At 45.1% G+C, this 26,975-nt stretch overlaps 1 protein-coding gene across 5 annotated transcripts in view; it reads left to right on the top strand.

The window, feature by feature from the left end:
• Nucleotides 1–3,601: 3,601 nt before the first annotated feature.
• Nucleotides 3,602–26,975, top strand: part of ASXL2 (ASXL transcriptional regulator 2) — a 228,302-nt gene continuing 204,928 nt past the window's right edge. For 2 of the 5 annotated variants that reach the window (XM_075063556.1, XM_032762363.2), the window contains exons 1-2: nucleotides 3,627–3,884; nucleotides 8,188–8,306. Coding sequence is in view for 2 of the 5 variants with exons in the window: in XM_075063555.1 (XP_074919656.1) it covers nucleotides 3,828–3,884 (57 nt within the window). In the remaining 3 variants the exon portion in view is untranslated. Of the gene's footprint in view, nucleotides 3,885–8,187; nucleotides 8,307–26,975 lie in introns of all 5 variants that reach the window. The other 3 variants (XM_075063555.1, XM_032762361.2, XM_032762364.2) reach the window with 2 other exon arrangements.

Raw genomic sequence — 26,975 nt, 5'->3', positions numbered from 1 at the left:
CTTAGTGGATGAAGCCTTAACCAGAGACCTGTATACCGATTAAAAGATTACGAGGATGAGATGGTTTTCTCCTGCCAGCATAGAGCGGCTACACAGAAGACCTTACAGCAGCACAGCTACAGCAATATAGCTATGCCTCTATAAAGTCTGTAGTGTAGACATAACCTTAGTTTCCTCATTTCCTTCTGGCACAGCACCCACTACTGTCTGCGCTCCCACACATATACAGCAATAAAGGTTTCACATTACCCTTGCCATTAAAACAGGGACATATGGTACTGTCCAGTGTGAGACGCTGTGTCCTTTCCCTGTGAATTAGACACATGGAACAGCAGCCATGTGAGAGATTACATGGACAGAATTACAAAACCGTGATACACGTTTGTAAATGGGACCAAAGTACAGATTGTGTGATAATTAGTTCCTCTTTGCTACTATTCAGACAGCAAGGAGGATGTTTTGTGTGATGGCCCCTCTGATAGAAAAGAAGGGACAAATGCTGGAATCAGACACTTATATGTGGGTTGAGAATGACAAATGCTAGTCGTTGCGGCTGCAGAAAGTGGGAGAAGGTTAATGTCAGCTGAGAACGAGGAGTGGTGGCCAGGATGATCATACTGGGAGAAGAGATGGGGGGGCTGCAGATGGGAACCAGGAGCAAATTAGGGGATGGCATTTGGGCATCAGGGATGGCACTGAAGAGTGTATACTGGGTAACAGTTGGGAATATGTAGTGACGAGTGGGAGAAGGGATGGGAATGAGGAAACTTTAGGAGTGATGTGGGAGACAGTTGGGAGCAGCAGTTGATGGAGGCAATGAGTGGCAGGTGCTATGGGACACTAGCAGTGGCAGTTGGGTGATGGACTGGCTACCAGCTGGGACTGGCAGTTGCAGGATGGGTGTAGGTGGCATTTGGGAGGGGCCAGTGGTAGCAGCAATTGGGGGAGGAAAAGTTTGTGGGAGGAGAGTGCGAAGCTATTGGAGCAAGGAGTGTGTGGCAGTTGGGGGTTGTGATCTGGGGGAGGGGAGCATATGGTATTTGGGGGAGGGGAGCGTGTGTTGCAGTCGGGGCGGTGAGTTGGGGTAGGGGAGCATGTGTGGCAGTCAGGGGAGCATGCAGCAGTTGGGGTGGCTGTTCGGGGAGGGAAGTGTGTTGCAGTGGGGGGAGAGAAATGTGTGTGGCTGTTGGGGGAGACGAGTGTGTTGCAGTTGGGGTGGCAGTGGGGGGAGGGCAATGTGTGTGGCTCTTGGGGTGAGGGTTGGAGGAGGGGAATGTGTGTGGCAGTTGGGGTGGCTGGTTGGGGGAGGGGAGCGTGTGTGGCTGTTGGGGTGGCTGTTGGGGGAGGGGAGTGTGTTGCAGTTGGGGTGGCAGTGGGGGGAGAGAAATGTGTGTGTGGCTGTTGGGGCAAGGGTTGGAGGAGGGGAGTGTGTGTGGCTGTTGGAGGAGAGAAGCGTGTGTGACTGTTGGGGTGGCTGGTTGGGGGAGGGGAGTGTGTGGGGCTGTTTGGGGGAGGGGAGCATGTGGGGCAGTTGGGGAAGCATGCGGCAGTTGGGGTGGCTGTTTGGGGAGGGGAGTGTGTTGCAGTTGGGATGGCAGTGGGGGGAGAGGAATGTGTGTGTGGCTGTTGGGGTGAGGGTTGGAGGAGGGGAGTGTGTGTGGCTGTTGGGGAAGACGAGTGTGTGGCTGTCGGGGTGGCTGGTTGGGGGAGAGGAGCATGTGTGGCTGTCGAGGTGACTGGCTGGGGGAGGGGAGCATGTGGGGCAGTTGGGTTGGCTGTTTGGGGGAGGGGAGCATGTGGGGCAGTTGGGGAAGCATGCGGCAGTTGGGGTGGCTGTTTGAGGAGGGGAGTGTGTTGCAGTAGGGGTGGCAGTGGGGGAAGAGGAATGTGTGTGTGGCTGTTGGGGTGAGGGTTGGAGGAGGGGAATGTTTGTGGCTGTTGGGGGAGACGAGTGTGTTGCAGTTGGGGTGGCTGGTTTGGGGAGGGGAGCTTGTGTGGCTGGTTGGGGTGGCTGGTTGGGGAAGGGGAGCACGGGGCTTGTTGGGGGAGGGGAGCGCGGGGCTGGTTGGTGTGGCGGTTTCGGGAAGGGGAGCATGTGGTGGTTTCAGGAAGGGGAGTGTGGCGGTTGGGGTGGCTGTTGGGGGAGGGGAGTGTGTGGTGGTTGAGGTGGCTGTTGGGGGAGGGGAGTGTGTGGCTGTTGGGGTGGTGGTTTTGGGGAGGGGAGCGTGTGGCGGTTGGGGGTTTCGGGGAGGGGAGCATGTGGCTGTTTGGGGGAGGGGAGTGTGTGGCAGTCGGGGTGGCAGTCGGCATGGTGGTTTGGGGGAGGGGAGGGTGTGGCTGTTGGGTCTGGCAGTTGTGAAAGGGAAACATGGGTTTTGGGGTGGCAGTTTGGGATGGGGAGTGTGTGGCAGTTGGGGGTCAGAGGGAGGGGACCATGTGGCTGTCAGGTGGCGGTTTGGGGGAAGGGACCGTGTGGCAGTTAGGGGTGGTGGTTTCAGGGAGAGGCGCGTGTGGCAGGTGGGGTGGCAGTTTGGGGGCGGGGCGAATGTGGCTGTTGGGGGAATGAAGCGTGTGGCAGTTGGGGGTCAGAGGGAGGGGACCATGTGGCAGTCAGGGGCAGTTTGGGGTGGTGGTTTCAGGGAGGGGCGCGTGTGGCAGTTGGGGGTGGTGGTTTCAGGGAGGGGCGCGTGTGGCAATTGGGATGGCGGTTTGGGGGCGGGGCGCATGTGGCTGTTGGGGGAATGAAGCGTGTGGCAGTTGGGGGTCTGAGGGAGGGGTCCATGTGGCAGTCAGGGGCAGTTTGGGGGAAGGGCGCGTGTGGCAGTTGGGGTGGCGGTTTGGGGGAAGGGATCATGTGGCAGTTGGGGTGGCGGTTTGGGGGAAGGGCGCGTGTGGCAGTTGGGGTAGCGGTTTGGGGGCGGGGCGCATGCGGCTGTTGGGGGAATGAAGCGTGTGGCAGTTGGGGGTCTGAGGGAGGGGTCCATGTGGCAGTCAGGTGGCAGTTTGGGGGAAGGGATCATGTGGCAGTTGGGGGTGGTGGTTTGGGGGAAGGGCGTGTGTGGCAGTTGGGGTGGCGGTTTGGGGGCGGGGCGCATGTGGCAGTTGGGGGTCTGAGGGAGGGGTCCATGTGGCAGTCAGGGGCAGTTTGGGGGAAGGGCGCGTGTGGCAGGTGGCGGTGTGGGGGACGGGCGCGTGTGGCAGTTGGGGGATGGTGGTTGGGGAGGGAAGCATAGGGGTGGCGGGGAGGAAGAACTGGGGGGGGCCGCAGCGAGGAGTAAGGAAGCAGCGGGTGGGAAAAGCTAGCAGCTGTCGGACACAGGAGCGGCAGGCGGAACCGGCCGCTTGAGATGGGGTAGGCGGGCTATGGAGCTATAGGGGCGGGGCACAGGTGATTGGCAGCCCCAAAGGGCCGTGGCAGCCGGGAGGAGAAGGGGGCCCACTGCCGTTTGGGAAAGGCCCTTAAGTGGCAGTTGGGGGCGGGGGTGTAGGCGGGGACCCCCTCAGAGCGCGGCAGTGGGGGCAGTACGGGCAGAGTGTAGGCGTCGGTCTCGCGCTCTGGGGCGGGGCCTTCCGTCCTCCGGCCCCTCCCGTCTCCGTGTCCAGTACAGTAGGTGGAGTCACGCGGGCGGGGTCACATGACCGCAGCTCCTGTACAGTAGGATCCCAATATGGCAGCGGCGGCCATAGGGGGAGCTGGAGCCTGCAGCGCTCGGACCTAAGGCCACCCACCGCTCTCCTCCTCGGGACCGGAGCAGCTGCGGCCCCAGCGCCCTGGGCGGAAGGATCGGCCGGGAGCCTCCGAGCCGGCTGCCCCCATCGCGTGCGACATGAGGGAGAAGGGCCGCAGGAAGAAGGGCAGGACCTGGGCAGAGGCCGCCAGAACGGTACGTGGGGCCCGGGGGCAGAGGCCACCGGCCCTGGGCAGGGGCATGGGAGGGCGGAGAAGGGGAGGCAGGGGCCTGAGGGGGCTGGGCTGATGGCGGGAGGATGGGCGAGGGCTGCCCTGAGGAGCCGGAGGCCGCTAGGGCGGGTCATAGGCCTTCCCCGGCTGGCACAGGTCTTGCGAGCTCCCTCCGCCGGAGTGTGGCCACTTCTGTTGGGCGCTGCAGCCGCGGCACGCGAGTCCCTGAGCCGGCTGCGCTGGAAGGAGCTTGCCCCCTGCTTGTGGTGGGTCGTTTGGCCGCAGTGGCCCGACCTGGCCTGGGGTCTCTGACAGCGAGGTGCATGCGATGCCCTTTGGGCTGTTGGCCAGGATGGGCTTGCTGTGCCGAGAGCTGGGTTTAAGCAGACTGGCAGGCAGCTCTGCTACCCTGCCAGGGCTGGAGGCTTCCCTGGGAGTGTTGGGGATGAGCAGAGCATCTCCCTCTTCTCTCCACAAACACTAGTTGAGCTGTTTCAATAGTTTGTCTTCAGCAATTACAGTCTGGGTTTGTAGTTTTTGCTAAACGTGGATGTGATAAACTAAAAATGCTGTGGGATGATTCAGGAATATTTCTCATTAGAAAGATACCTGCCTTGCCTAGCTGATGGTAATTTAGACACCCATTCTTATTCTGAGGAGTGGTTCTGAAGAAGTGATGCCTTCTTCTAACTCCATTTGGTTCTGTTATAGAGAAAACCCTTCATTATAGTGACAGGGTGGGTAAGGTAATTGTCCTTTATCAATATTTTAATGCTTCACAAAACTAAACCAGACTCTGACCTAGTGAAGAGTTATAAACATTTGGCTGGTGTCAGATTAAATTCAAGAAATGGTTTCTCCAGAGAGTAGGTATATGTGTAAATAAAAGGATTTCAGTGAACAGCAACAACTTGATTGGTGCTAGAGAATACTTAATAACCAGTCTCTGGAGGTAGGAGGCTATTCAGATGGAAATAGAGATTTGTGTGCTCAGAGCTGTACGCTCTAGGGACTGTGTGAAAGATGCCGGCAGAGGTAGCACTTGGTTAGGCAGCTTCTCATGATGACCAGTGTTATCTCATTTGTTTGCTTGTACTGTCCTGTGTGTTTGTTTCCACCTGTTGTCTTAGTCTTACTTAGCTTGTAAGTTCTTTAGGGTAGGGACTGCCGTATGATATGTTTGTACAGAGCTCAAGACAGTAGGACTCTGGTGTCTAGGTACTATTGAATTGAAAATAAGTAGCTTACACAGTGTTATTCACTGATAATTCTCAATGTTCACACCATGAGTAGAGCATCACTATTCACATTTTATAAATGGGAGACTGAGTCACAGAAAGGGTAAGTGACTTGTTTAAGGTCATTCAGTGAGTCCGTTGCAAACCTGGGAATAGAATTTTGGTTTCTCAATTTCCTAGTCCAGTGGTCCGTTATCTCCCTTACGGAGCTCTGTGTGGGTTGTATTTGGGGCATCCTTATTTTAGAGGATGGATAGAGGAAAAGGGGAGTTCATCAGTTTCTGCAGTAGTCCAAGTGTGAGATAACAGCGAAACCAAACAAAGTGTAAAATGTAGTCGACACAAGTATTGACTCTACTAAACACTTCCAGTTAAGTCTGAAGCTGACTGGGAAGACTTACAAAGGGATCTCACTAAGCTGAGTGACTGGGCAACAAAATGGCAGGTGAAATTCAATAGATGCAAATTAATACATGTTGAAAAAATAATCCCAACTATATATACAAAATGGTGGGGTCTGAATTAGCTGTTACCACTCAAGAAAGAGATCTTGGAAAGATTTTGGCTAATTCTCTGAAAACATCCACTCTGTGCAGCGGCAGTCAAAAAAGCTAACAATGTTAGGAGCCATTAGGAAGAAGGGATAGATAATAACACAAAATGTCATAATGCCACTATATAAATCTATGGTCTCTCCACACCTTGAATAATGCATGCAGTTCTGGTTGCCTCATTTAGAAAAAAGATATTAGAAGTGGAAAAGGTACATAGAAAGGCAACAAAATTGATAGGGGTATGGAACAGCTTCTGTATGAGGAGAGGTTAAAAAAACTGGGACTGTTCATTTTTAGAAAATAGATGACAAACGGAGGATATGATAGAAGTCTATAAAATCATGACTGGTGTGAAGAAAGTGAATAAGGAAGTGTTGTTCACTCATTTTCATAACACAAAAAAAAGGGGTCACCCAATTAAACTAATAGGAGCAGGGTTAAACAAATGTAAGGAAGTACTACTTCACAGACTGCACAGTCAGTCGTCCTGTGGAACTCATTGCCTGGGGATGTGGTGAAAACCAAAACTACAACAGTGTTAAAAAAGAGCTAGATAAGTTCACGGAGAATAGGACATCGGCTATTAGCCAAGATGTTTAGGACATAACCCCATACTCTGGGTGTCCCTAAATCTCCAACTGCCAGAAACTGAGACTGGATGATGGGATAGATCACTCGAAGTTGCCTTGTTCTGTTCATTCCCTGTGAAGCCTCTGGCACTGGTCACTGTCAGAGACGGGATGCTGAGCTATATTGACCATTGGTTTGACCCATATCTGTTATGTTCTCTATTTCTTAATACTAAAATAAAACTTGAAGTCCTGGGAAGTGTTACATTGTCAAATGGAGCCATATTAGGTTTGCTCAAGACAGAGCTTTGACTTTGTTTCTTGTCCAGTTCCAGTTATACTAGACTCTCGTGTTATCAGAACTAATGCTGGTAACTGTGAAGGTTTAAACTGATTCCTACGTGTATGTGAAAGAGACCTCTGACCTGTCCATTTTCTGGTGGAAAAAATTCTAAAGATCTATGAACTTGTACCCTCCCATTGGATTCTGACAGTCTTTGGGACTTGAATTTCTTGTTAATCAATACAAGGACTCTATGTGTGTCACTTGATATAATCTAAGGGTAAAAGCATCCATTCATTCTGTAGACTGAGGGAATAAAAGGAATCCTAACAATGGGATTGGTCTTCTACTAGATGTATATAGTAGAATTCTCAGTAATAATCAGAAGAGGTAGAAGTGTTCAATAAATATTTCTGTTCCTGCTTTTCTAAATTACTGCAGAAAAATCTAGTGTTACATGATGACGATGATGATGCAAGAATGAAAGCTCTCATTAACTCAAGAAGATGTTGATTTTAAGATGTCTAGCTTTAGTTAAACAGCTACAAGTCCAGATAAGTTGCACCCAAGAAACGTCTAAAAAAGCTGGTTGTGGCAGTCTGGGCTGTTAATATAAATTTTTCTATAAGTCTTCAGGTATTGGGGAATTCCAGATGACTGGGAGAAGGCTAATTTTGTGACAATGTTTAAAAAGGGTAAAAGGGATGAGTTGGGAAACTTATGCCTGTTAGCGTGACATCCATCATGGGCAAAATAATGGAACAGCTGATGTGGGACTGAATTAAAGGAGGGTAATTAATGCTAATGAACATGGGTTACTGGAAAATATTTCTTATCCAGTTAAATATCTTTTTTGATGAGCATGCAACTTGGGTTGAAGATAAGTAATGCTAATGTAATATACTTCAGTGAGGCATTTGACTTGGTACAGAATGACATTTTGATAAAGAAGCTAGAATGATACAAAATCAATATGGCACACGTTAAATGGGTTAAAAGCTTGCTAACACGGCAAGGGTAGTAATCGATCTATCGGGGATCGATTTATCGCGTCTCGTCTGGACATGATAAATCAATCCCCAAATCAACGCCTGCACTCCACCTCGGCAGGAGGAGTAAGCGTAGTCGACGGGGGAGCTGCGGCGGTTGACTTGCCTCCGTGAGGACGGCCAGGTAAGTCGAACTAAGATACTTCAACTTCAGCTACATGAATAGTGTAGCTGAAGTTGGGTATCTTAGATTGAACGCCCCCTCCCCCCTGAGTGTAGACCAGGGTAATTAACCATTGAACAACTTACCAAGGCTTGTGATGATTTAAAAGTTCCCAGTGATAGAGAATCCAAGTTTACATGCTTTTGTGAAAGATAAACTGTAATTCAAACAGGAATAAATTCAGGGAAGTCCTGTGTTATCCAGGAGATCAGACTAGATGGTCACAATGGTGCCTTCTAGCCTTATGTTATGTATGAAATACCCCACCTCCTTTTAACTAAGCCTCAATTCCTCTCTACGGCCCCAATACTTATTTGGAGCTGAATTATTTCCACTTTGTAAGGAGGAAGAGCCTTTGTGGAGGCAATACATTCAGATAATCAGAGTTACTGGTGGTGAACTTTTTTCCTTCTTCCTGACTCTCATTCAGTAGGGCTCTGTAGCTGCTGACTGGTTAACAGTGACTCTTCTCAGGACAAGGGCTGAGGAACTCTACTAGTTGAATAGAGGAATTCATGAATGTGAACCAGATGCCACATACAGCAAGAGGTATGTTCTGCTGAGCTGCAGTATGCACAGGGCCCTGGTTATATATACACTTCAGAAAACTGTAACTAAAGAAAAATCTAACCTCTTATCTGGTGCAGTTGATAACTCAAGGTGAGAATTAATAAGATTAAACCATAAGGTACTTTTAAATAGGTATGTACACTTGTCTGTCTTCATTCTGCATGAAGTTCTAATGGTGAATTTGGAGAGCACGGTGGACATTTGTGTGTGATTACTGAGGGTTTTGAAATGTGTCCCTTGAAATTGTATCTCATTTATTGCTCAATGCAAGTGTTTTTTTTTTTGTTTTTTTTTTTAGCAAGATCTCTTCTGAACCTGGAAGGAACCCTCTGTATACCAATACATTCATTCATCCTTTAGCCAGTGTCCCCTGCTATCTCTGTAGGTTGTGTACATGAAAGTGCTATCCAGGTGTGTTGTGGGCTCATTGTTAAAATCAACACAGAAATCTTGTTGAGGGGAAGGGACCATTGATAAGCTGTCTTTGTGCTCCTAGTTGTGTAGGGGAAGCATGTAGAGTTGTGAGACAGGGTTAAGAAATTTGGTAATGTATCTGACCATGCATTTTCTATGAGCATTCCCCATATGGGATAGAAAAGGTTTTTGTCAACTGCACAGTTTGCACTCAATCTATAAGCAGTTCCAAAGTACCATGGGCCTTAGGCTGAGACATGCATTCAACAGCAACTCATGATTGCAAGGCCTGAGTGTTATAAATTCCCTGTAAGGCTTTCAGCCCAGCTCTTCTGTTTTACTGTGGGATATAGAATGCAGCGCTGTATACCATGCAATCACACAACTGAGCAGTTGTCGTCATATTATGGTTTCCCTCTACTGACTGCCTATTAAGGGTCAGACTGACTGCCTATTAAGGGTCAGACTGACTTTTAAACTGGTTGTTTAAAGCTTTCAGTGACCCCACGGTCTTGTGCGTTTAAACAGAACAGAATCTTGTGCTGATAGGTATTTGCGCTTTCACAGCACCCGCCATCTAGGAGTTTTGCCACCATGCATTGGATCAGTGTGATTGCACTCTCAGCTATGGTAACTCCTGTGAAGTGATGCCTGCTTCCCCCTGCCATAGGAATCTGTCTTGGCTCATTCCTCTGTACACTATAAAATCAAGTCATCATGTTTTTTCAGGGGCGTTCTAATTCCACGGAATTTATGTGATCAGATATCCGTCCTAGAGATGATGGAAAGAAACATGCAGGCCCCTTTGTTAGACAGCATGATTAGGGCACTGCCAAATTCTTGACCGTGAAAAACATGCCACAGACTGTGAAATCTTGGCCTTTTGTGTGGTTTTACCCTATACTATACAGATTTCATGGGGGAGACCAGCATTTCTCAGATTGGGAGTCCTGGCCCAAAAGGGAATTGGGGGGGCGGGGGAGGGTCACCCTTCCTTCTGCATTAACTTCAGAGCTGGGTGGCCGGAGAGTGGCAGCTGTTGGCTGGGTGCCCAGCTCTCAAGGCAGTGCTCCATCAGCAGCAGTGTAGAAGTAAGGGTGGCAATACCATACCATGCTACCTTTACTTCTGCGCTGCTGCCTTCAGAGCTGGGTGGCTGGACAGTGGTGGCAGTTGACTGAAAGCCCAGCTTTGCAAGGAGAAGCACAGAAGTAAGGATGGCAGTACCATACCATACCATCCTTACTTCTGCATGGCTACTGGTGGTGGCTCTGCCTTCAGAGCTGGGCTCCCATCCAGCAGCCACCGCTCTCCAGCTGCTAAACACTGAAGGCAGCACTGCCACCAGCAGAAGTAAGGCTAGCAGTCGTGCAACCCTCCCTACAATATCCTTGCAACCCCCCCGCACAACAATTAGAATACTGCTAAATTTCAGATTTAAATAGCTGAAATTGTGAAATTTACAATTTAAAAAACCTGTGACGGTGAAATTCACCAAAATGGACTGTGAATTTGGTAGGGCCCTAAGCATGATCATAACTATTCCCATTCCCAAAGTGTTTGTGCAGCAGGGACGGAAGGAACACAATGGAAAAATTGCCCACCTGTGCACAGAAGCATAGAGTCCACTTACCCACTTGATACACAAACTTGCAAATCTTTAGGGTTCAGAGAATGTTGTAAAAACATTTACAGAAAGTTCAAAGGGCATTGTAAACCGTCAGTTGTGGTGTTCTTCTGAATAATATGAGCTGGCTTTTGGCATGAGATGATACTGTTTGCATTTTAAAAAACCCTGCAAGTGCAATTCAACTGTGTTGCAATATAAGTCACAGAGCTGTCAATGGAAGTTTAACATGGTGAGTAGCGTAAACCGTATTGGTTGCTGAGCTTTTTATCTGCAAAATGCAGGTGAGATATAAAATAGGTGCATGAAGATATAAATCAGGACAAGGCGGAGGAGGATCTGGAATGTAGGCAAGATCTGTCTGTTAATTGGCCTTAAATTGGTATTGTTGGGTTTTAAAGCCAGTCTTTCATTTCTAGACTGCAGCATAAAGAGCATAAGATCATAGTAGTTCAAACCATTGAGCAGCATGTTGCAGGATTCTGAATCTGCAAGTGATATGTAGGCCTTTTCAGAAGAACTACAGTAACTGAGCCTTGTGGTTCTGAGAACATGTATTTTTCTGTTTTGAAGACCTTAATGGCTAAATAAGGGCACATCCTCTGCATAGCTTGCATTTGGGAAAAAATAACTTTTTATATCACTTCAGACAATAGGGATATTCCATGGAAAGAACATGGCAGAAAATGAAGCCAGGATTTTTAATGTGGCAGGCTCCCTCAGAATGAATCCCTTCAAATATGATTGTGGTGTTACCTTTACCCAGCACTAAGGCTTGTTTTCAGGAGTTTAAGGACAAGATAGCTCTGATTTACCTATTGGTAATATGTCCAAATGTTCTTCCAGAACAGACAGGGAATGTACAGGATCTGTGAGTCAAGAGGGATTCAATTCATTGCCCAGTATTTAGAAATCTGCTAGAGGCCTCACTTGCATTGAACAAAACAGCTAGGAAGATGTTTTGGGGAAATGCTGCATAGTAAATGCAGATGGATGTGCCTATCCATCTTGATGATCTGGCTTTACATAGCAGTGAGTCTACAGGTGAATGTCTTAACTAGTCCAATTGTATTTGTGCAGAAAATGTACTGAGCACATATGCTACACTGACAATAGGACATAGACACTTCCCCCTGTCTGGCAGGAGCTTCACTTTTACCCTAAACGTAACAAAATTGGCATTTTTCGTAGAAGAATATTAAATATCTTGCAAATTCTTCTGTAGAGCTGAATTCTTTCTAACAGTATGTGTGCTGTGACTATAGCTCTTATTTTTGGCTTCATATTCCAGAGATGTCAAAACTTTGCCCAACAGACAGTCCTTTTGACTGCTTTTTAGGAGTCAGTGATGCACAAATTTCATTGAATAGAACCTGTTGGAGCCACTGCCTGGAAAAATGTGAGTTCCAGCATGCAACATGGGTTCTCTTTCTGAACATCCATTCTCTGATCAAGATGAAGTAATGTGTGCAGGATTCTGTAGTGTCCCCTGGCTGCGCTGCTATGATACAAATAAATGTGTGGAGCTGTAGGTAACAATTTGGCTAGCCCTTCTATTCCTGGATTTCAAAATTTAATTAAGACACTGATCTAATGTATTGCAAAGTACTTAGACTTTTTTTAATCTCTTATAGACATCAATGTACTATAGGCATATAATGTGACCAGTGGTTTGTATGTGGTGATGGTCTTTGTGTCCAGACAAAAATCTACCCCTTTAAAAAGTTAACTATATTCTTGTAGTTTTGTGAATGACACATGGGGATGTTAGCACAATGTTAAGTGTCACTTGCAAAATCCTGCTCTTTTCCAAAACATCAGTCTTTTTTGTGTTAAGACTGTATTTATCCTAACAGGACTACAGTGGCAACTGTGTGTTATTTTTTTCAGTATGTGATATCTTGCTAGATTGAATGCAATGGGTTTGAAAACAGTTTACCCTGTATTATTTTTGCATAGAAAACTTAAATGGCATGTTCTTCCTCCATTCTCCTGTTTAGGATAATTTGCAGTGAGCCTGAATGTACTGTGACCCTGATTTAATTTTGTGCAGAAATTTGTACAAAGTGTCTTTATAAAAAGACTCAAATGAAAGTTGCTTAAAAACAAAATCAAGGTAACTGAACCTGCACAATGTTTCTTCTGGAGTCGCTGGGGATGTTTTGTTTCAATGCAAATTAGTTTTTCCTGGAACTGGAAACATCTGTTCCCAAAAGGCTAGTTATTGAGGTCTCCTCAGATGTTGGGATATGACTGGGTCCTGCTGGAAATTAAATCTCTCCTTACTTCCTAATTCTCGGAAGAAAAATATAGTTTTCAAATACATAGAATCAATATATAAATATCATTTCTGCTATGAATAAAAGACACTTGAGAATGACTGACTGCATTTGAAATGAATTTGATTTATTTCTCTTAAAAAGATGATCAGGGTCTGAGAAACAAACTGCTCATAAAAACAATGAGGAGTCCAGTGTCACCTTAAAGACTAACAAGGTGCTACCAAACTCCTCATTGTTTTTGTGGATACAGACTACCAGGGCTACCTCTCTGAAACTCAGTGTAGTCACTGCCTCTAATATGCAGAGCTCGTTATTTGTTTATGTACTGAAGAGGGTCTCTCTCCTTCAGCCCAATTGTGCAAGCAGAGAAAGAAAGTGAATCTTAAGATACTGTGTGTATTTACCTTGGTTGAACTGAATACAAGTTAAAACAGCTCTTCCCCTGCTAAGATTATCATCTCCTAGATTCCAAGGCCAGAAGGGACCATTGTGATCATCTAGGTTGACCTCCTGTATAACAGGCCAGAGAGCTTCCCCCAAATAATGTCCAGTATAGATCTTGTAGAAAAACTCCCAATCTTGATTTAAAAATTGTCAGTGATGTGAAATCCACCACAACCCTTGGCAAACTGTTCAGTGGTTAATTACTCTCACTGTTACAGATTTATGCTTTATTTCCAGTCTGAGTTTGTGTAGCTTCAGCTTCCAGACACTGGATCATACTATACCTTTCTCTGCTAGACTGAAGAGGCCATTATTAAATATTTGTTCCCCTTGTAGATGTTACGAACTGCAATCAAATCACCGCTTAACCTTCTCTTTGTCAAGCTAAATCAGTTTTGCTCTTTGAGTCTTACTATAAACCATGTTTTCTAATCCTTTAATCGTTCTTGTGGCTCTTTTCTGAACCTTCTCCAGTTCATCAACATCTTTCTTGAATTGTGGACACCAGAACTGCACACAGTATTCCAGCAATTTTTGCACCGGTGCCACTTATTATAGGTAAAATAACCTCCCTATGCCTACACGAGAAGCCCCTATTTATGCATTCCAGGATTGTACTAGCTCTTTTGGGCACAGTGTCACATTGGGAGGTCATGTTCAGATGATTATCCACCATGACCCCAAATCTCTTTCAGATTAACTGCTTCCAAGGATAGAGTCCCTCATCATGTAAGTATGGCCTACATTCTTTGTTCTTAAATAGATACGCTTATATTTAGCCATATTAAAATGCATATTGTTTGTGCTCAATTTACCAAATGATCCAGATTTCCCTGTATCAGTGACCTGTTCTCTTCATTCTTTACCACTCCCCCAATTTTTGTTTCATTTGCAGACTTCATCGGTGACACACAACGATCTCCTTTCTTCCATCCTGCTATAAGAGATGTGTGGACATACAAGTTCTTGAATGCTTTTCTCAGTACAAGGGCTTCTTAACAGTAACGCTTTGGAACAGAACCCACAGTGTGTGTCCCTCCTTTTTAAATTATTTTTCAGTGTGTCTGCAGCAGATATTTTTGTTTTTTTTTAAATGTCCTAGTTTTGGTCCTCACATCAGCCAACAGTGCTGCTCAATATCTTTCCAGAGAAACAAATACTGTAAGAAAACCAACATGTTCTTAAATCGTAGTGAGGTTAGTAATGTGTGATGTAACTTCTGTAGGAAATTTGATATTTTTTTGACTCCATACTGTCAGCCTCAAAAATGTTAGGTAATTTACACACAGCAGAACAAAAAGTGTGAAAACATTCTCTCAAATAATTTTGTTTATTGCACAGTGCAATTGGTGTAAGTGGCACTGTACAGCTTTGCCGTTTACAGAAGGCTATTGACTATATATGCAAATATTGGGGAAATTGTATATTAAAAGAGTAACTTCTAACTTTCTTAGTCCTGCAAATTCGTGTATTGCTAGTATATTAAATGTATTATGGTCATGTTAGTTAATTTTATTAACATTTATTAAAATATCTTTTCATATTCTCAGTTTTCTGGCCCTTTACTCGAGCAAGTAAAGCCATTACCCTGGTGGAGGGATCAAGCACCATGTTTGAAAGTACAATGTGTCCCACGTAATTTCAGCGAGGTTTCTTTACATTTTCCTATTCTGTGTTATGTCAAATGAGCAGCTTCATTGTATTTCCAGAAGGAGAAAAATCTAGAGGAAGAGACATCAATATTCTAAAACAGTGATTCTCAACCTATTTACCATTATGGGCCCTATATGCAGCTCTCTGTGTTATGTAGGCCACATCATAGAATACATATATGACCCTGTATGGCCCTAAGGATGTCACATAAGAATAGCTCTACTGGGTCAGACCAAAGGTCCATCTACCCCGGTATCCTGTCTTTAGACAGTGACCAATGCCAGGTGCCCCAGAGGGAATGAACAGAACAGGGAATTGTTCAGTGATCCATCCCCTGTTGCTCATTCCCAGCTCCTGGCAAACAGAAGCTAGAGACACCATTCCTGCTCATCCTGGCTAGTAGCCATTGATGGACCTATCCTCCATTATTTTTTGAACCCTGTTACATCTTGGCCTTCACAACATCCTATGGCAAGGAGTTCCACAGGTTGACTATGCACTATGTGAAGAAATACTTCCTTTTGTTTGTTTTTAAACCTGCTGCCTATTAATTTTATGTGGTGACCTCTAGTTCATGTGTTATGAGAAGGAGTAAACAACACTTTATCTATTTTCTCTACACCAGTCATGAATTTATAGACCTCTATCATATCTCCCCTTAGCAGTCTCTTTTCCAAGCTGAGAAGTCCCAGTCTTATTAATCTCTCATAGGAAGCCGTTCCATACCCCTAATAATTTTTGTTGCCTTTTTCTGAACCTTTTCCAATTCCAATATACCTTTTTTGGGATAGCTGTGGCCCATGGTTGCCCCATGTGCTGATTGATCTGCAGGTGAGCCGCGGGTTGAGAACTACTGCTCTAGAAGTGCTCATTTGGCCTGTTTTATCTTCATTGTGTTTTTTGTCTCTGAAGTTTTTATGGCTTCAAGGTCTTAGCCCCAGTTTATCCACAAAGTACGCACTGGGACCTAATTAATCCTTTCCCTTCATGAATATAACCTCATGTTTGAGATATGAGGGTCATACTACCTTGCATGCCTTTCTGGCACACCTTTTGGAAGAACTGGACCTATGTGTCTGGTATTTTTCCACTACTGATCACTTCTTAAATGATTGGTCTGCTTTCTTAAACATGTATATTCATTTTTTCAAGATGAGTTTGTTTTTAAAAAAAAAAAATCACATGATCTCTATTTTCGGGGGAGTGGCTGATGTATTGAAAATATAGCTTGTTCAGTGGCTTTGCCATTGTAGGCCAAGCGTTTAGCAGAACTTCAAAAAAGAAATGGTCACTTACGTGGATAACTGTCTTCTCATTACATTAGTGAGGATTTAGGAAGGGATACAAACTTTTCTGTGTAGAGCATAAATTAGCATCTGACTGAGTTGATTTAGGAAGAAACTTCTTTTATTGTAAGATATCCACTTCAGGATTTCTTGTACCTTTCTTTGAAGTATCTGACTATCAAGTGACATGATTCTAGATGGATTGTTGGTCTGATCCAGCATAGCAGTTTTTTTAGTAGATCATAGGCTAAGGTCTTAATCCTACAAATATTTATGCTTGTGTTTAACTTTATGCGTGTGTGTGTGTTTGAGTCAGGGCATCAGTTGCATAAGTGAGAGGGAAAGAGAGAGAGAAAGATGCAGATTAACAGTCAACAGTAGGAAGCAAACAAGCCATTATTGGTTGAGTCTCAGACTTTATCCCACTAAAGCCCATACTTGAGCATTAAACTTGGGATGCTCCAGTTACTCTATTTAGTTCAACCTTGAACTTCAGCATATGTCTCTGCTTTCTTTTGCACTGCCCCAATGCATGAAATGTCCTCCTTGAACTAATTCGTAAGGCTGTCTACCGCCACTTTCTAGGCTTCACAGTAGAAATAGATGATTTCTCTTTAAAAAACCCACAAAATCCAATGTTGGTTAAGCGGTTGGTGACAGCGTGTGTTTAGAGGGTTTTTTTAACTTCAGAACCATCAAATTCTGAACACTGTTAGATTGCATAGCTGTTCGCTTATTTTCACCCCCAAACACACATGCAATCTTTTCTTACCTGTTATTTTTTACTTCGTCTTTTTTTCCTCCTTTCTTCAAATTAGTTTGCAGGGGTCCGGTCTCCACGTATGTGTGCAGACCACCTAGTACAATGGGGCCCTTATTACCTGGAGATTACTGCAGAACATCTGTGTTTTGAGAATGTATTAACTGTGTTGTGCGTGTCTGCAGCTGTTTGTTCAAGGAGTTTACAAGTCTAACTGGTGAAGTTGGAGCTTGCAAATGCTGCTAACCCATAGCTCAGGTTCAATGTTTACAATTTCAGCAAGTCTAACTTTACATTTCTTTCTTAGTGGAAAATGTACTTGAAACGTAAAGAATCCATTAATGGAGTGTTAAAACTGCACTGTTTAAAAATCACTACAGTAAGGGAATGTTTCTGCACTGAAAAGTGACCCTGTTACAAGGACGTTTTGAATGCCCACATCTGCCACTATTTCCTTGTCCCATTGTTCCGTTTTACAAGTAAAATGATTAATCAGCATTCTTCTGCTTTTGCTGAGGGAAATGTTGGATTGGTTAAAAGATGGGATAAAATTTAAATAAGTCCCAACACATTTTTATTCTAAAATCCTCGTATCGTTAATATAGTCTGAGAGAACAAAACTATATAAACTCTTTGAAACACTGACATCCCAAAGCAGAGATCTGCTGACTGGCAAGCTGACTTCATTTCACACAAGCAATAGTGTATACAAAAATAGTATTACTGAATGCATAGTTTGGCCTACAGAATCTTACCTACTGATGGTGATCCACAGGAGGAGAGGACCGCTCTGATATTGGGATGAGTTCTCATGATTGGCAGGCAGAGAAACCTTACCTTCTGAAATAGCACTTACAATACTGGGTGTTTCACTGACCAGAAGGTGTGCCCTTTAAGCCAGTTGGAGTGCAGCAAGTCACTAAATGTCCAAACAAAACTAATTCTGCATCAGTCCTTGGATACAAACAGAAATATAGTAATTGTAATAGAATATTCTCCAGGGTCAGTATCTCTTGTCTTGGAAATAAATATTTGCTATTCATAAATGCATTGGCATTGATATGATGTAGCCACGTAGGTCCCAGGATGTTAGAGAGACAAGATGGGTGAGGTAATCTCTTTTATTGGACCAACTTCTGTTGGTGAAAGAGACAAACTTTTAAGCTACACAGACCTAAACTCATCTCTTTCGCCAATGGAAGTTGGTCCAGTAAAAGAAATTACCTCACCCGCCTTGGCATTAGTATAGTAGCAGGAGGCTACTTTCCTGTGACAATGGTGTATTTCACTGATGTTATCTTATCATTTTAAAATGCATTTTAAAATTTGTTGGTAATGCTTAAGAAATCTGCAAAGGATTATGCTAGATGTTGGGTCTGATCATGAGTACTAGTTGATGGAGTTGTAGCTTCTATCTAGCTCAGATACTTGTATGGCTCCCATTACTGTAGAATCTGAGTGTCCTTGTGAGGGTAGGGAAGTGCTTTTATCACCATTTCACAAATGAGGAGCTGAGGTACAGAGGCTAAAGTGACTTGCCAAAAGAAGTCTGTGGTGGAGCAAGGAATTGACCTCTGGCCCCTTGAGTCCCAGGTTAGTGCCCAAACCACTGGACCGTCATTCCCCTCACTTAGCTCACTACTTCTATACTGATCTGCAAACATAAGATACTTAAACAATTTATTTTTAATAGATGAGAATACCAGTCCTTCCTGATTCTTATGGGAAATGCAGTTTGGTGTCCAATGATCTCTTGTATGGCTTAGTTGTGGTGGTGGTTGGCTTTTTAATACATACAAGCAAAGCTTATCTGGTATGGGTTACAGATCTCCAGAATGCTAATACCTTACTTTTCTGTCATAATTTTAATGTGAAATATTTTGTCTGCCAGCACTTCGTTCTTTTTATTTATTTTTTGGGGGGGTAGGGTTGGGGGAGAGGGACTATTGTTCAGGATAACTTTTTTGTAGGCTAAAACTTAGTGTTGGCAGTTTTTCATTCAGTCACATGACTTCCTTTTTAAATACAAATAGAACTTTAACAGACTAGGCTTTGCTTCTTAGTTTTTTTTGTCCTTAATCTCTCTGTCCATTCCTGGAGGAGTCTCATGTGGGCCTGCTGGCACTCTCGTTCTTAATGAGAGAAAAAAATGACAGGCTTAAGAATATATGGGGTGAAATCCTGGATCTTTTGAAGGCATTGAGAGCCTTGCTAGAGAATTCAATAACTGCAGAGCTAGGCTCTTCATTACTGACTTCCTCATGAAATTGTGTGTTCAATATAATGTCTCACTAGAGAATTGTTTACATCAGATAAACTTTCTCTAAAGTGAGAGTTGAAGCCTCCATCTTAATTTTTTTTAAATTGAACATCCTTAATGCCATATTTGTGTCTAGTATCGTTAACATAACATTTAACAAATGCACACTTTGTCACTTAAATATTTAAGATCTATCTTGACTGCACAGAACATCCAATTTAAAGTAAATGCTGCTACTGCTCCATTGTGCTTTCAGTACGTAGGTAGAAAAAGACTTTCTAGAGTCTGTGCTTAGAATTCACTTTCTTTTGCTAGTGCGAGGACCCTAAAGTGGTGGTCTGCTCTGAACATTGACACTTTATAGTAGTTGTAGGGTTTTTTTATTGTTGGGTTGCATATTTGTATCTCTGACACTGTAGAACTTGGACTTCAGAGAGAACTTAAATTCTAGCCCTGCAAATTTAATCTGGGATTTAAATCTGTCTGTGCTCTTTGTAATTAATGCATAATCACTAATAATAAAATTGTGTCCAAATTCTGCCCTTTTCATAGCTATATTGTCTTCAGTGAGGTTACACAAGTATAACAAAGGGCAGAGTTGTTCCCTGCATTGGGAATTGAGGGTGCATTACTAATGCATTGGCCACCCTAGATTCTGTCCTGCTTCCCGGTAGCTGTGCTAGTTCTGTAGGGCTACTGACAGTAAAAAAGAGTGAACTTCCTTATTTTTGTTGCTAATATGTGTTGATCAAACTGAATAAATAAGATACCTTGATTAGAAACGTGCTACTTAATGTGTTATATTTTTTACTATAACTAAATGTTTAACAGTTGCTCTAACAGAGTGCTTTCTTTGGTTTTCCCACTTCCTCTTCCTGTCTGGGGAAATCTGAACTGGGTCTTAAGCCTCTGCCTAAAGACAGGAGTAAACATTACCTCTTATGGATTATACTGTTATTGTTCAAGAGCAAAGTTTTGCTGAACTGCGTCTGCAATGTCTCGCCTAATCTATCTTCACTTGAGAGCAAGGAAAGAGCCGTTCAGCGTCTCCATGCCCCCTCCCCACTCTCCATGGTTTCTGGCACGTTTTCCAAAATCTTTCAGTCTGTGGGTGTTGTGGCTGCTGGGAAACTGCAGTAGGGTAGTGTTCTTGGCAGTTATGGCTCATGCAAGCTGAGTAACTATCATACAAACCAAACTTGAAAGGATTTTTAAATCCATTTCACAGTGTTCAATGTGTTGACTTCAGTGTAGCCACAGGGAATGGACACTTCACATGTCCAGTTTTGAAGACACTTCTGTTGGGTGGTACTGGTCATCCTGTAAAGTTTAAATATGTATGTGTTTGTAAATATGAAGGCATTCTAAAGAGAGCCACCCTTTAAGGAGACTTTCAGAGATGAGCTTCAGAAAGCTGGCTCAGGGTTACTGAAGCTGAGTGGCACCATTCTTCAAAGGTACATATGTATGTTATGGTTTGAGGAGTGAGCTGTCTTTGGCCTTTCTTTCTCCATACGTGCACTTTCCATGTGAAATGCCTACATCTGCACTTCTCAGAGCGAAATACTGCAGTTCACCTCATTGTAGACTGAAACACCAGGATACATCCCTTGCTGCCCACCAGCTGTATTACCTCATGAGGCTTGACTGGGTTCGGAAATTTTGTAAACTTCTTCCCAGGAACTGGTGGCCAGTATGAAAACCAGATAATGTTTTATTTATCCATAGAAACATCAGAGAGCAAAGGGTTAAAAATAACACGAACCTAAACATGCATTGTCTTTGGAATGCTAACCATGGCATTTGCATCATCCAAGTAGGTAGGCCCAGGTCAACCATTCTCCTGGGGACTGAGTTGCAGCTGCTTTCCTGCAGACCCTCTTGTCTCTTCTAATGCACAGCTTTTAAGGGGCTGACATCTGTATTATGTAGACAAGGTGGGTGAGGTAATATCTTTTACTGGACCAACTTCTTTTGGGGTGAGAGAGAAGCTCTTGTGTGTCAAAAGAGCTCTGTATAAGTTCAAAAGTGTATCTCTTGCCAACAGAATTTGTCCAGTAAAAGATATTACCTCACCCACCTTGTCTCTTGAATATCTCGGGACCAACACAACACTGCATACCTGTATTGTGTCAGGGATTTGTGATTGGGGTTAACAACACACATTGCATGCTTTCCTGCAATTGGGCAGAGCACCCTGGGACTCAGCTAATACTTACGGCAGGAATAGGCAACCTATGGCACGCGTGCTGAAGGCGGCACATGAGCTGATTTTTCTGTGGCATTCACACTGCCCACATCCTGGCCACTGGTCCGGGGGACTCTGCATTTTAATTTAATTTTAAATAAAGCTCCTTAAACATTTAAAAAACCGTTATTTACTTTACATACAACAATAGTTTAGTTATATATTATAGACTTCTAGAAAGAGAACTTCTAAAAAGGTTAAAATATATTACTGGCATGCGAAACCTTAAATTAGAGTGAATAAATTAAGATTCGGCACACCACTTCGGAAAGGTTGCCGACCCCTGACTTAATGTGTTCCATGTGGCAGTCACCCCCTGATATCAACTGGACACTCATACAATATTCATAAAAATAATGTAGCTCCCACTTTCTTCACTATGTATTTTTGATTTGAAGATTAAATGTGCTGTTTGAAATGCTGACTAGTCTTGGTTTCATAGTGTGGAAGAGTGTGGTGACAATTGCAGAAGTGGCAGTGTTAATATCTGAGTCAGTATGAACATTTCTTTTACTTAGTGCTTCCTCCCTAACTGCATTTGCAAAAGTGATCTTGTAGAGATGCTGTCTGTACTGGGTGAATCAAACTTTATTCTGTCTTCCAGATAAAATGCACTTGCATCCCAAAGGTCAGGACTCCCTTTCTGCTAGCATGACCCCCTCACCTCCCCCAAAAAAAACCCTTACTGTCTGTAGCATTTCTGCAGCAATCTACAGGACCTGAGGGTTTGTTGTGACCTGAGTTCCTTGACTGGAGTTAATTCATTTTGTTTCTCTGTTTTTTCTGAAGTTAGAGCTCGCATGGTCAGTGAGCCAGCACTTGTTCTCTGGTATTAAGTCATATCTAAATTACAATGACATTTTAAAAAAGATCTTATTTAAGAAATAGATGCATAGAAAAGCATTGAAACATGTAGAGACATGCTACAAAAAGCATTCCTAATATAGGTTGTGACCTTTATTATTGTGCTATATATGGTATGGTGCACATACCTCAACAGATATCAGTCTCCTATGCTAGGCATTGTATAACACACAGTAAGACAGTCCCTTCTGTGAAGAGCGTATGCTCTTCTTCAGTTCTAAAGGTTAGACTGGGAGCTGTAGGTCTTATGAGAGACTATCTCTGTCCATTCTCTGAGCTCCTAAAAGATTCCTCCTAATATGCGTGGGGGAATTTCAAAGGGAGTTGGCTCATGTCAGAAACTAAATTTAGTAATTTGAGTAAAGGGATTTTTCTTCAGATTGTGCATTCAACCTCTTGCTACTTATCTTAGGTGCTTATCTTTCTTCAGAGACTGTCCACTAAGTAAATTTACCTCTTTGGGAAATGACCTCTCCAAAATAAAGAGGTTTATTCCTTTGTGGAAATGTTGGACTGCCCAGTGGTCTTTCTGTTTCCTGGATAGTTGATTCATCATATTGTCATATTCTTTTCAGGCTGCTGAAAATGTACAGAACAAAAAAATCATAACTGAGGCAATCATGTTTTTATATCTGTAAATGTTAAAGTGTTAAAATGAGCAGTTCTTATTACAGTTCAGTAAAAGGCTTCTGTTAGAATTAATTTCAAGCCGTCACAACTTCCAGTTTGCTGCAGAAATTAGAATAAGTTGCTGTAGTCTTTAGGTTGAGGGTACAGCAGATATACAACTCTACCACTCATTTTTCCCTTGACTATTGAAGGGGATAGGGTTTTTTATGGTTTTCTTCCTCCTAGGAAAAAAAACAAACTGCAGGTCCCTGGTAGGGAGCAGAGCCACATGGATCTTCCCTTGAATCACTGGCGGCAGCTTCATCCATGCTCTGCCTGCTTAAATTGGACATGCCCCTAAAATCACACTGTGCTTCAGTTGGAAGAGAGACTGACGAGGCCGACTCTATGGATGTTTCCATCATAGACAGCAGCAAAGCAGCCTTATGGGCACCTCCTCTCACTTGCTAAGCATTATTGTTTGGATTCTTCTGCCAAGAGGCAACGCTGTTCTGGATTCTCCATACTCTGGAATTCATAGAATCATAGAAATGTAGTGTGACACTCTACACCCCAGGGGAGCACCCTGTAACCCCCATATTCATCATTTGTATATAATTATGATATTGCATACAACGCATGCCTTGTAAGCAATGTTCCCTCATTTTTTTTATCCATGTGTGGAATAAATTTTATTATGTTCACCAAGGTATGTGCAGATGTTTGCCACCAGTACAAACAAAAAACCTAGATATAATATATATATTTAAAAAGTTACCGTAGGGATAATTACTCTAGCCAGGACAGGTTAGGCATTTTAGAGCTCACTATGCAAAGAATTACATTTAAGTGTAAGAGAGAAATAAAAATTATGAAATGCATTAACTAGTCGAAACAGTAGAATAACACCCTTTGAAAGAATAAAATTAGAGACTATGTGCATTTGCAAGAAGTAACAACAAGAATACTACAAGTATATGTTGGGAGGTGAGTGTGAAAGACTGTGTGTGTGTGTGTGTACACACATGCTTGCTAGCTGCTGGGGAAATCTGAGAGACGCTGTGCGTTGTCTCTTTAAGGCACTCACTGAAACCTCTTCTGCTCCTGAGCCCTGTCCCCTCCCCTGCTCTGCAGAGGTAGGGTATGTGGAAAAGCTGGGGAGAGACTGTGTGTGTGTGTGTGTGTGTGTGTGTGAGAGAGAGAGAGCGAGAGAGCTGGCTGCTGGGGAAGTCTCTGAGAGACCATGCACTGTCTCTTTAAGGCACGCGCTCACTGCCTAGAAGGTTCTTTCAGACCTCAGATCGCAGCAGCTCTCTCCTGCTCCTGAGCCCTGTCCCCTCCTCCCTGCTCTGTGGAGAATGGAGGGGGGGGGCAGAGGGGATACCCTAACATCAGCACTCCCCTTCCCCTCCTGACTCTGCACGGCCAGCAGCAGGGTCCCGGAAGCAGCTGTAGGAGCAACATGGCTGCAAAGCAGCAGGGCGTGCGGCACTCAAATTGCTCCTGGGTGGCCACCCGACTGTACAGCTTAGAGGGAACACAACTTGTAAGATATCATGGGAAAGGTTATGGTTTGCTGAAACCCACTGTTCCATCTAAATATGTATATCATTAATGCATATGAAGTTATGAGAATTGTGTTATATGATTGTCACTAAAATGTTGTGGCTGGGAAGCAGCTGGATACTAGCTCCCCAGGCGGGTGTCGAACAGCCATCAACAGCCATTGCCCAGCAAGGGAGCTACGATGCCATGACTCACCTGCATGAGGCCACACCAGGAAATTGCTCAGCCTTGCTTGGTGACTCAGTAATGCCCCCCAGACATGCCTGGACTGGTGCTCCCCAAGCACATGGGCTGAGGATATAAAACAGAATAGAGTGGCCCCGTGCTTGGCCTCTTCTCCATCCCCCACTGGCCTTTTATCCCTCCCCCACCTATGCTGCAAACAACAAGGACACTCAGAAGACTGAAGACTCCAACAGAGGAGACTGGCCCAGGTTTCAAGGGTGAAACCTGTGTACTGTGAACTGCAGTATCCAGTAGGGGTGAAAAAAACTGCCTAATCTTGATGTTGTCCAGTCTAAGAGGGTTGAGAGTTTAGATGATATGCTAATATTTTACTTTCTTTTGGTAACTAACTCAGACTTTTTGCTTATCACTTACAATCACTTAATCTATCTTTTTGTAGTCAATAAATGTGTTTTACTGTTTATATTTACCAGTGAGTTTGTTTAAAGTATTTGGTAAATCTGCATAGGTTTACAAAGGGCTGGTATATATCCACTTTCTGTTGATGAAGTGGTGAGCCATTTAATAAACCTGCACTGCTTGTTTTGAGCAGTGCAAGACGGTATATTCCTGAGGTACAAGGCTAGGAGCTAGTGGGGATTTGGCGGGTGCCTTTCTCTGTATGGTTCGGGAGTGGCTCTGGGAGCAGTCATGCACTCTAGCTGGGTGTGGTGCTCCACATGTGGTGGTGCTGAGTGATAACAGTGCCTGGAGGGGTTTGCTGCTTGTGACTAGCAAAGCATATGAGAGACGGCCCAGACTGGAGGGTTGAGGGGGCACAGCAGTCCCACAGTCCCAGGCTGCATCATGGGGATTCTGTGACACATAGGGCTGGAAAGAACCTCAAAGTCCTTAAATCCAGCCCCCTGCACTGAGGCACGACCAAGTAAACCTAGACCAGGGTTTTTCAAAGTTCGGGTCCCGTGGCACATAAGGCATTGGGTTGCTCTGGTCAGCACCACCGACTGGGACATTGAGAGTCCTGTTGGCGGTGTTGTCCATCTAAGGCAGGCTAGTGCCTACCTGCTCTGACACTGCACTGCGCCCTGGAAGTGGCCAGCAGGGGGGCCATGGGGCTCTGTGTGCTCCCCCGCCCCAAGCACCGGCTCTGCACTTGGACAATGGGAGCTGGGGTGAGGGCAGTGCCTGTGGGCAAGAGCTGCGCAGAGAATCATAGAATATCAGGGTTGGAAGGGACCTTAGGAGGTATCTAGTCCAACTCCCTGTTCAGAGCAGGACCAACCCCAACTGAATCATCCCATTGCCAGGGCTTTGTCAAGCCTGACGGTAAAAACCTCTCTAAGGAGGGAGATTCCACCACCTCCCTAAGTAACCCATTCCGGCCTAGGAACCGGACCTGCTAGGATGGGCGGGACGCCTGTCTCTGCACCCCAGCTGTGCTGCTGACTGGGTGCCATTGCCCCAACCCCCGCCTGAGCCTTGAGCCCCTCCTGCCCCGTGAGCCCCCCCCCAACCTGGATCTCCTCCTGCACCCCAGCTCCCTTCCCCAGCCCAAAGCCCTCTCCCATGCCCTGAATCCCTAATTCCTGACCCTACCCCACAGCCCTCACCGTCCCAGCCCTGAGCCCCTCCCACACCCCAAGCCCCTCATCCCCAGCTCTGTTGGGTTGCGGGCATTAACAATTTTCTTCAACTGAGTCCCCAGGAAAAAAGTTCGAAAACTACTGACCTAGACCATAGCTCATAGGTGTTTGTCTAATACAGAGGTCCCCAAACTGTGGTGTGTGCCTCCCTGGAGTATGTTTAGGAATGTCCAGGGGGGGTGGGGCATGGGCCAGCCCCTAGGAAGGGGTTGGGGAGGAAGTGCCAACCAGCCACTCCCTGCCCCCAGCTACATCTCTGGCTCCTGTGTTTAGCCTCGGCGCAGCTCTGCACCCAGCCAGGGCCCTAGCTGCCAGCTCCCACCATGGCCCGCTGGCAGCTCTGCTCCTGGCCCTGTGCCAGTCTTGGCTGCTGGTTATGGCTCAGTTCCTAGCCAAAGGTCAGGCTCGGGGCGAGGCCGGGAGCGGAGCTGCCCCTGGCTATGGGCCTGTTTGCCAGCCCCTGCTGCAGCCTGGCTGTGGCTCTGCCCCTGCCCCTGCCCCAGCCCCTGGCCGTGGCCCTGATCTCGACCCCATCCCCAGCAGCAACCCCAGTCACGGCCTCCTCACTCTGGCTGGGTCTCAGTTTCCCTTCTCGTCCCCTCCCCCTCCCCCCGTTCACCTGAGCAACAGCCTTGCTCCTGGCCCAGGTCCTGAGGGGCTGGAGTCTGTGGACAGAGGTAAGTGGGGGAGTGACCCTCAAAAGTTTGGGGACCGCTGGTCTAATCTTTTGAAAACCTCCAATGATGGGGATTCACCAGCCTTCCTTGGAAGCCTACACCAGACCGTAACTACCTAATATCTAACCC

Source organism: Chelonoidis abingdonii, chromosome 3, assembly GCF_003597395.2.
Source record: "Chelonoidis abingdonii isolate Lonesome George chromosome 3, CheloAbing_2.0, whole genome shotgun sequence".
NCBI lineage: Eukaryota > Metazoa > Chordata > Testudines > Testudinidae > Chelonoidis > Chelonoidis abingdonii.
The sequence above is the reverse complement of the archived record's forward strand: the minus strand, read 5'-3'. Positions and strand labels throughout refer to the sequence as shown.